At 44.6% G+C, this 11,161-nt stretch overlaps 1 protein-coding gene across 1 annotated transcript in view; it reads left to right on the top strand.

Annotated features, from left to right (window-relative positions):
* Positions 1 to 11,161, top strand: part of MAML2 (mastermind like transcriptional coactivator 2) — a 386,485-nt gene that overhangs the window by 355,994 nt on the left and 19,330 nt on the right. The window contains exon 3 of the mRNA XM_003781322.3: positions 10,658 to 10,861. Coding sequence (XP_003781370.1) covers positions 10,658 to 10,861 — 204 coding nt within the window. The remainder of the gene's footprint in view (positions 1 to 10,657; positions 10,862 to 11,161) is intronic.

The raw sequence follows: 11,161 nt of genomic DNA, 5'->3' as shown, positions 1-11,161 counted from the left end.
GGAGGCCGCAGTGCCTCCCGCCTGGGATCACAGAACTCTGGGTGTGATATCGGGGACTGCAGTGCCTCCCGCCTGGGATCACAGAACCCCGGGTGTGATATCGGAGGCCGCAGTGCCTCCCTCCTGGAATCACAGAACCCTGGGTGTGATATCGGGACTGCAGTGCCTCACTCCTGGAATCACAGAACCCCGGGTGTGATATCGGGGACTGCAGTGCCTCCCGCCTGGAATCACAGAACCCCGGGTGTGATGTTGGAGGCTGCAGTGCCTCCCTCCTGGGATCACAGAACCCTGGGTGTGATATCGGAGGCCTCAGTGCCTCCCTCCTGGGATCACAGAACCCTGGGTGTGATATCGGAGGCCTCAGTGCCTCCCGCCTGGGATCACAGAACTCTGGGTGTGATATTGGAGGCTGCAGTCCCTCTCTCCTGGAATCACAGAATTCTGGGTGTGATATTGGAGGCTGCAGTGCCTCCCGCCTGGAATCATGGAACCCTGGGTGTGATATCGGAGGCCGCAGTCCCTCTCTCCTGGAATCACAGAACTCTGGGTGTAATATTGGAGGCTGCAGTGCCTCCCTCCTGGAATCACAGAACTCTGGATGGATTTCTTGATCTCAGAGACCAGCCTGAGCTAGAGCAACACCCCATCTCCAGTAAAAATAGAAAAATTACCTGGTTATGTGGCAGGCACCTGTAGTCCCAGGGACTGGGAGACTGAGTCAAGAGGATCACTTGAGCCCAGCAGTTTGAGGTTGCTGTGAGCTATCATGGCACAGCACTCTACCAAGAGTAATGTAGTGAGACCCTATCTCAGAAAGAAAATGATATCTGTCAGTAGAAGTCATGCTGCGTCCACGTGCCTTCTCCTGCCGCACAGCACATAAGCACCATCACCATGGCCATCATGAGAGCCATCATCATTCACCACTAACTTTTCCTCCCCAAAACATCCTTTCTGCTGAGGGCCCTTCCTAAGTGGCACACCTGTAAAAACAGCACTGGATTCACAACATTGCACAGCCTTTACCTTCTCTCCTACTTGGGTTTTCATTTGCCTTTGAAAAGAGCCGGCATTTTCAGCCCATGAACCTCACAGTAGGAAGTTCTGTCCTCATTTTCTACCTCACAATACATCTCCAATCATTCATGTATTTTTTAGTCAAAAAACATTTATGGAGAGTTTACTATACCCTGGGAATTCGTGATGAACATCTTCCAGCCTTCCAAGCACTTATCTTGGGAGAAAAACATAAGCAGACAAAGAATTGTCACACAAAGTGACCAAAGCTGGCTACTGGGCCACTAGCCAGGCATGATGGAAGCACCAGACGGGGTTTCTAACTCAGCATTGGGAGGCCAGAGAAGACTTCCTGAAAATATGACATCTGAGCTGATCCCAGGAACGATGGGCGGAGAAAAAGTGTTCAGGCAGAGAAGTTATGAGTAGCCATGTGCAAAAATTTGGAGAAGAGAAAGCGCTCTAAGTATGCAGAATCACAGGTGGCTTAATACCACTGTAGTATAAAGAAGGGTTGTGTTAAGAAATAATATTGAAGAGAGACTCAAGGAACCATTCATGGACGGCCTTGTATACCAGTCTCAGGAGTTAAGATTTGGAACCAATGGCAGTGGGAGCCACGATTGTTTTAAGCTGGGAATATGATGTAGAGGATGTATTTATTACTTTCATAAATATTAACATTTGAGGCATTGGGGGTGGAGTTCTCAATCTGAGATCTGGATGGTCTGTGGATGTTTAGAGAATTTTTTTTTTTTTTGAGACAGAGCCTCAAGCTGTCCCCCTGGGTAGAGTGCTGTGGCATCACAGCTCACAGCAACCTCCAGCTCCTGGGCTCCAGCGAGTCTCCTGTCTCAGCCTCCCAAGTAGCTGGGACCACAGGTGCCCACCACAACGTCCAGCTTTTTTTTTTTTTTTGGTTGCAGCCATCATTGTTGTTCGGCAGGCCCGGGCTGGATTTGAACCTGCCACCTTTGGTGTATGTGGCTGGCGCCTTAGCCACTTCAGCCACAGGCGCCGAGCCTGTTTAGAGAATTTGTAAACTCCCTAAAATTGTAGAAAAGACTGTTTGTTGTATGTGTATTTGGGGGATGGGAAGAGAAGCAGAATCCATATGAAATCCTCAAACGAACAAACAAACAAACAAAAAAACTGTGATCCAAAGAAAAGTTTGAAACTACTGCTCTAGAGGCAGAAAGCTAATGCCACCTTATAGTGCAGAAATTTCAAATCTGTCACAAATAACCCTTCTAAATTGCAGAATTTCTCTTTTAAGACAAATTTCTCATTCCTTCTCTTGAGTTACCAAACTCCTCCTACTGACGTTTTGTTCCTGGCCATTCTCCCTCCCAAATTCTGCTTTCTCACTCATGGAACTGGTTTCTGTACCGACCCATCATAAGTGTCCACCCCAGAGGCTAAAAATAGACACAGTGTCCTGGTGACTTAAAAATTAGGTAACATCTGAAGGATGAACTCTATGACCACAAACTCATTGTAATCATTTGAACCAAACAAATTATAAACATGTGATCAGGGTTTCCCTGCAGGGTGGAAAAGAGGGTGCTGAATAAGCAAGGAAAAAAACAGGAAAGCAGTTACTACTCACAAAATACCACACCAGTACGTTCTCCTGTGCTTTTTGAGGTGCACCTTTCCACACCTCCACCTCCTCACTTCTCACCCCAATAAGCCAGTTCTATCAGACAAGCTATAAGACAATCCTTTCAAACTACTAAATTTTGTTCCATTTACTTCTCTTTCAATATCTTCCTGGATGTGGCTGTGTATTCTTCAGCTCTCGGTGAGGCATGGGACCTTACGCAAGTCAACTGCTTAACCTTTCCATGTAGTGCCTCTATCTGTCAAATGAAGTTGGCTGAAAGATCTATAAGTTCTGTTTTTGAGTGCCTGCGATTTGGGTTTCCGTTGTGATTTTTAACTTTTTTATATTCTTAGGAAAGATCCTGCTATTCTTAATGGTCGCTGAAGCAGAGGACTATTGTAAACATACCTTATGATAAATATTTCTTAGCCTCAGTTTGGCAGTTACTTCCACGAATTGCTGGGTACTTTCTCTAAGGCACTTTAAAAATTTAATGCAAAAGGCCAAAGTACCTAGTTTTACTTGACCAATACAGCCAAACAGAACAAAGGTTAAGCAAGCTTGTCTGTAAAGGGCCAAATAGTAAATATTTTAGGCCATGTGGGCCATAGGTGTCTGCCACAACCATTCACCTCTATTGTTACAATAGGAACAGCAGCCACAGACAGTATATGAATGAATGTATATGGCTGTGTTCCAAGAAAATTTTACTTACCAAAAAGGGTGGCAGGCTGTCTTTGGCCTATCATGGCATGGTTTGGTGACCCTTGAAACAGAAAATTGGAAGGCCGGGGAACCTGCAGATGGCAGGGTTTCCTCCCGTTGATCTTTTTGTTTGCAAGCTATTTCCTGGATGATATCCTGATAATTGTTTTGTTGTCACTATTGTTGTTATCATTGCTGTCATGTCAAATGAGAGCCGCCCAGTTATTTTAGCCGCCCATAACTGCCTCTATAGCCATGCCCCAAATAAGTAACTTGACGTAAGTGAGCCTGCCGGCCTGTAGGGTATCTGAAACAGTTAAGGCAACTTGTTTCTCAGGCAGAGAGATAAATAAATGGCTTCATCACAGACAGTTTAGATGAATAGTCTGGAAAAATAGTCGAGCAGTTAATTCATTGAGGCTGGGAAAGAGAGAGGACAATAAGGAAAGAGAGAAGGGGGTGGTGAGAGAAAGACCGGCTGAACAGCAAACAGTTTGTGAGGTCCACTGTCCAGACTTGCCCAGCTGGGTGCTTTATCTTGAATTTGTTTTGCAAATTGCAGATGCCTAGCTCTAAAAGCCAAGAATAAGAAAGCATAGTCATCCCATGCCAAATGCTTTCATGGATCTCAAATAATTTACATTACTTCATTTGGGGAGAGGAGGCAAAGTCCCCAAGTCCCCCTTCCTAAAAAAGAACAGAGACCATTTTATCCAGATGCCTATAACAGACAAATATTCTCTAGACACTTTTCTTTAATATTAAGAGAACAGTACCTGCCCGATAATTCTGCCTGTTTTTTGAAACTTCCTGTTCACTGTTCAGCCCACTAAACTGCTTTAACAGTAAAAGTGACTGAACTCAATGCCTCTGACATTCTGATACACATGGTAAAGCCGGGGATGTTTACCTGCTGCCTCAGGATGAGTCTGATTGTGCTCCATTCTACCTTGTGCTGAGAGCAGTCCTGCAGTTACATTACAATGAAGGAAGGGAGGGAACTCAGCACTTCTATTAGTTAATATCTTTTTTAAAGATCTCTCACATCCGCAGTATTGACCACCGTGTGATTTACAGAAACTCTGTCAGAGTAAGACCCGGTAAGACCAGGCCTGTCCTGTGCTGTGGGGTATTGAAGAGATTCATAAGATTTCTTTCATACATACTTTTACTTTAAATATTTATCCCAGAAATTTTAAAGAAGAGAGTATTAGTGAATTCACTGATTTTATGGTAGGCACATGAATTTATTATGAAATCTTTACTATTGATCTGAAATAATTTTAAAATATTCCCAGAGGGAAAGAGCAGATATGGTTTCTAAATACTAGTGATGACTAGGGACAGAGGAGTGAGGTGCTCCTGAGAGGCTGATGCCCTGGACAGAAAGGGTGCTCGAAATTCCACCTTCGTGTAAACACAGGACCACTTGGGTGTAGCCTAACAAATGTTGAAACTAAGATTTCAAATCCTTTCTGATTGGTATGGCATTTTGAGAAAAGGAATTATCCCACTAAGAGATTCTGATTCTAAAATGCATAAAAATTATGTTTGATTTAGGTTCATGAGAATTCCTCTGGTTTCTTTTTTTTTTTTTTTTTTTTTTTTTGCAGTTTTTGGCCGGAGCTGGGTCTGAACCCGCCACCTCCGGCATATGGAGACAGCGCCCTACTCCTTTGAGCCACAGGTGACAACTTCCTCTGGTCTCTTTTTATTGCTTTGTCCCCAGAGCCTTACAAGGCTATGTGATTCATAGTAAACATTCAATAAATATTTGTTGAATTAATGAATAAAAGTAGAGTGAAGACAATAATTTTAGGACATAGGTAATTGTTGATAGAACTCTATTAAAAGAATACAGACAAGCTTTCATTGGTTTAGCAGTCCTGTGCTAGATTGAAACAAGGATCAAGAAGCTTTAATCACATTTAAACACTGGCTTGCTAATCTGTCTCAGTGACTTAATACTGTGGAAAGGCTAAAATCACAAACACACACATACTCACAACCATGAAAAACTGTCTATGAATACATAGTTAGTGTCAACTGACATTAAATCCTGAGAGGATAGGAGCAGAAACCTATTTTAGCATTAAAATACTGTAGATTAGCATTAAATGCTGTTATTTTAAAACTGGGGGAGAAAACACAAAAAGATTCACAATTTGAACCAGTCATTGACTATTACCTGCTGCCATATCAGTCGTGAACTCCAGTTTCTCTAGAAAACTGGGTTTTCTATCATACCTATAAAAGGTTCCGTCACACACTCATCTCTCTCTCTCTCACACACACACCCCTCCTAGTTGAGGAAGGCCATTTTCGCCATGGTCTTCACATGCTCTCTAGGAGATAAGAAGTGCTGGGGGAGAAACAGATGATTTCTATTAAGTCAAGTCCTACATAGGCTGAGTTTAAGGCAAAGAATGAGCCTGAATATGAAAATCAAAACCAGTGCATCAGGGCATATTTTTCTTTCAGAATATTCCATGGAATAACCTTTGCACACCATCTTGGCAATGACAGAAATCCCGTGTAAGGTGTTGTGTGTTTCACAGCAACATAAGGGGGGGAAGCAGCCGCAGCCAGTTGTTACTTCAGTCATGAACTAAAGGAATGTGTGTGCATGGTAAGGCCCGAAGCTGCAACATTTTTAAATCTTTTAGAAAATTCCAAAAAGTATCTCTTATCCCTTCTTCCACACAGGGCACATGCCTTCCCCCCAGCACTTCTTTCAAATTTGGACAACCCTAAGACCCTGGGGGAAAGGGTCCTAGGATATTCTTTAGTATTGTGAAGGAATGAAAGTAAATTTAGTTCTTCTGTTTGATTAGAGACAGAAAGAGACATAGTTACATTTTCTTGATACATAGACCTTTTATAAATCTTAGAGGAGGGTGGTTTTCCACATTTCTAGAGAAATTATTTTGAAGTTCACCAATCCTTTTTTTTTTTGAGACAAGAGTCTCACTCTGTTGCCCTTGCTACAGTCCCATGGTGTCATAGCTCGTGGAAACCCCTTGGGATCAAGAGATCCTGTAGTTCCAGGGGCCCAGGTAGTTGGGAGTTGGAACTGCAGGCACCTGCCACACCTCCCAGCTCTGTTTTTTAGAGACAGGATCTTGCTTTTGCTCAGGCTGGTCTCAAACTCCTGAGCTCAAGACATCTACCCATCTTGGCCTCCCAGAGTGCTAGGATTACAGGCGTGAGCCACTGCCTGCGCCCAGCGAAGCTCATCAATTCTGTCAACACTGAGCACTCCATCCACCACCTTTCTTTCCATTTTTCCCATTTCTAAATACTTTTTTTCATCTCTAGAAAATTGCCTACCACATAGTGGACATTCAGTAAAGTCTGTGGGATGCATCAGTGGGTTGCTGGATGCGTGTGTGACGGGACTGAGCATCAGGTGGTCCAGGTGTTAATCCTAAGACTCTGGTAGGTTCCTTACTACCGAATGGAAATTCATATGCTTTGCTTTCTGCTGTCGTAACTTTGGGTGAGTGTTTATGTGGAGGGTGTGGTGTGTGTTTCTCTTATCTTCCCAGATAAACTATGCCAGAGGTCTTAAGCTTGCATAGTCAGGATAGGCTAAGCCAGTAATAGAAATGGGAGGGTATAAAAATAAATTAATGGACCCTGTGGCCAATGGGAAAGGACAGGAGCCAACCTGTGTTAAGATGTGATGGGTCCACACATGCTCCATGTGCAGTCCAGGGACACTTGGCAGTCTGGGCTTCTCCACAAGGATAATTGGACATAATGCAGCTCTCTGGTATTTAAAAAACACAAAAATAAGAAAAGAAATAACACTTAAAATGTATGAAACACCTACTAAGTCCTTGGCACTGTTCTGAATTTCATCTGGTCTGATTTCATTTCATTGATACAATCACCATCATTTACAAATGACGGGACTCAGGCATGTACTGAGTGAATGTCTTTGATTGTACTAGTTATAAATAATTAAATGTTTAAAAAAAAAAAAACAGCACAGCAAACAACAAAATATCAAAGCCTTGACCTGAGCTTCTGACCCAAATGAGAGAAGCATCTTCCAAAAGCTCCTCTGAGTGGCGCCCAGGCGTTTCCTGGCATCTCTGAGGAGGATGGGGGTAAGTCCTGGGCCCCAGGTGGGTCGTAATCTATAACGTGACTGAGGCCTGCACATTCCTTACAGAGCTGACACAGGAAAGCACTCTGCAGTCTGCAAATTCTGTCTCTTTTGCTTCATGATGAAGAAAAGTACACGAACAAAACCAGCCTATTTCTCCCACGTGTTGAAATAACGTTAATAATCAGCAGCTGTCACTCGGTGGATTACCGCCTCGGAGTCCTACAGGCACCCACCGCAGTCAGTGCTGTGACTTTCCCATTGTACAGATAAGGAAATTGAGGCTTACAGAGGTGAATTAACTTCTGCCAGGTCACATACTACTGAGGGCCAGAACTCAAACCGAGTGGGCCTTCTCCAGAATGCACACTCTTGTCCACTGCTTGGTGATGTAAAGGAATCTGAAAGGAAAGTTCACTGATTTTTTTCTGCCTACGTTTGTCCACCACTTAAAAAAAATTAAATCCTCTTTTCAAAGTCTTGCATGAAACTCCAAATTATATCCTAAACAAGAGCAGACTCTTTCTGCTCTGGTTGAAGTGGAAAGTGGAGGCCAACCCTGGCCTCTGGCATTTCTCCTCTCACCTAACCCCACTGTCAGCTGTCTGAGCACTGCTCTGACCCTCCCTCCCCCTGTTACAGGCTCTGCTCCCCTTTCCTTAGCCCAAGTGGTCCATCCCTCATCCTCACGCATCTCCTCTCCCACTCACCCTCCCACACCCTCACTCACTGGTCCGTCCACCACTACCCTGCTCATGATTCGGCTCACTGGTCCGTCCACGCCCACCCTGCTCACGGTTCTCAAGTGCTGTGTCTCCAGTCCACATTCCTAGAGGCTTGTAGGACACATGCAGTGAAATCTTCTCTATGAGTCCTGATGGTGTAAAGTTGCCAGAACTGACTGGTCAGGGAGGTGCACGAAGGTGTCAGTGGGTGGCTCTATTAAGCTGCAGAGCTGACATGTACCACGGGGAGGGCTCCAGTCACTGTTAACTGCCTGGTGAGGAGGACCTGCCTCCCCCCAGCACACTCCCTTCCACCTGCCTGACCTGAGGGCGTTCAGCCTGAGAAGAGTGCTGCCTGAACAGAAGGGTTGGCACAGGTTGAAAGTACAAAATCTTCCTTCTCAATGCCTCCTGTCTCTGATGAAAGGCCTTAGAGTACAGTGACTGAGAACGAGGGTTGTGGAGTCAGACAGACCTGCCTTCAGACCTCCTCTGCGGCTCACAGCTGCGTGTCTCTAAGCTGAGGTTCCTCATCTGCAGGCCTGGATAATGATGCACGTTCTTGCTTAGCTGGGAGGTGTGAATGAGATGAACCGGGTAGACACCGAGCACCCGGCACTGAGCACTGGGAAGCCTCAGCGGGTGGCTACACTTAGGACTATTTTGTAGCCCTTTGCTTTGGGGGCAGGTGGTGAGCTCTGAAACCCCAGGCCTTACTAAAGCAAGGCCAAGGCTTATTTTTAATTAGTTACTGACCAGCTCTGTGACTCCATGACACCAGTAATCTTCCTAGTGCTTTGGAAGGCTGATGCAGATGGACTGCTTGAGCTCAGGGGTTGGAAACCAGCCTGAGCAAGAGCCAGACCTTGTCTCTACTAAAAACAGAAACATCAGCGGGCATGGTGGCCAGGCCTGTTTATAGTCCCAGCTATTCAGGAGGCTGAGGCAAGAGGATCCCTTGAACCCAAGACTTTAAGGTTGCTCTGAGCTATGATGGATGATGCCACAGCACTCTAGCCTTGGCAACAGCGTGAGACTGTGTCTCAAAAAAAGTAATCAAATAATTACTATTTATTTTCACAGCTCAGCAGATTACTAAAGAAAGAGATAAAAGGGAAGAGAATCTCAACAAATGGTGCACCTGCTACTGCCCCTTTCAGGCATCATGGGAGTGGCTTTATCTTTCTATCTTTCGTAACCCCCACAGTGCAGCGGGGAGATGAGAGCCCGACTCTGCTGCTCCGGTATAGTCCATGTTTCTCACAGTGTATTCCCTGACCAATGAGCATCAGAACCACCTGTGGGGGGGGGGGGCGTGCTCTACAGCCTCAGATTCTCGGGGGCAAGGCCAGGGCATGCACATCGTAACCCGAGTCCCAGACGACTGTCCAGTGTAAGGGTCTTTGCCTTAGTGCTATCACATAAAATTTGATTCTATATTTCCTTGTATTTATACATGTAAGTATTTTCTCTCTTACTTATGTCATAAATTCTCCCAGGTGAGGGCCATGTCTTCTAGTCTTCTGTGACCCCACTAGTGTGGACTTATATGCAGCTCAGTCCTGAACGTGTCCTTGGGAATTAATGAGAATTCTTTTTTTATTGTTTAACTTTTTATTAAATCGTAACTGCATACATTTATGGGGTACAATGTGGAATGCTTAAATCAAAGTGATTAACGTAGCCATGACCTCACTTACTTATTTTTGTGGTAACTTAGTTATTTTGAAGTGTCTGAAGTGTCCCTTGTCTTGATCTGTCAATGCCTCAAGAATGGGACAGACGTCAAATTAGAATGGCCGTTCCCCAGTACCCAGTGGTCTTTGTGTGCAGTGTGAGTTCTTCATCAATGACTTCCTCATGGTCAGGGGTGTGGGGAAGTCCTTTTACTGGTTAATGCACTCTGATTTCTGAATTATTCATCAGGGAACAAAATTAACAAGTCACTTAAACATGAAGCCAATTCCAAGTTTCAGAGCATTCGTAAAACAAAAACTCACAGGCCTTCCTGCCTTCTCATCACAAAAAGATGGGCACAGCAAAAATGTCTCTGTCCCAAATGGTTTCAACGTTTAAACATGTGAATGGAGACATGATTTTCATGACAGAATCCACTATGACGCATGTTAACTTGAGGGAAAAGGAAGGATTTGTTACTCTATAATGTATTTGTTTCTGAGAAATTGAGAGCTTTGCCTTATGTTTTTATGGTAGTTTTCTCTGAGGTTCCATAAACACTTTCTGGAACGTAGACGTTCTACCATGAGAGTCACAGGGGCACTTTCCAGCGCCCTGATGTCATTAACCCCAGTGATTTGGTTGCTATGATGTTTAATTATTTCTTGGACATTTAAAAAGCTATTCTCTAATCTCCAACCCTTTAACCATGTTTGATCTTGAGCAGGATGAAAAAATGTTTGGAATCTAGGCTATATTTTTCTTCTCTTAATTCACAGTAGCTTTCCCTCCCCACTTTCTCTTGTTTAGGATCAACACTCTGTGGTAGGCCAGAACACGGGCCCCAGTCCAAGTCCCAGCCCCTGCTCAAATCCAAACACTGGAAGTGGTTTCATGAACTCCCAGCAATCCCTGTTGAATCAGCAATTAATGGGAAAGAAACAGACCCTGCAGAGGCAGATCATGGAACAGAAACAGCAGCTTCTTCTGCAGCAGCAGATTCTGGCTGACACGGTAAAACTTTCTCTCCATTTCTACTGCACCTACCTGTGGGCCCATTAGCGGGAGACCATTCCTTCCCATCTCCATTTACTGCCTTTTCTCTGTGTCTCCTTATGTGAAAGCAGCAAGGGTGTCCTGGTTGTGGTGAAGGATAATTCCATACATTCACAGTGCTGTAGGAAAACAACAAACAGGCTCCGCGCCTATAGCTCAACAGGCTAAGGCGCCAGCCACATACACCTAAGGTGGCGGGTTCAAATCCCCAGCCCGGACCCGCCAAACAACAATGACGGCTGCAACCAAAAAATAGCC

Source organism: Otolemur garnettii, unplaced genomic scaffold (genome assembly GCF_000181295.1).
Source record: "Otolemur garnettii isolate 467f Iridium unplaced genomic scaffold, OtoGar3 scaffold00001, whole genome shotgun sequence".
Taxonomy (NCBI): Eukaryota; Metazoa; Chordata; class Mammalia; order Primates; family Galagidae; genus Otolemur; species Otolemur garnettii.
Note: the sequence above shows the minus strand (reverse complement) of the source record. Positions and strands in the feature narration are given on the sequence as shown.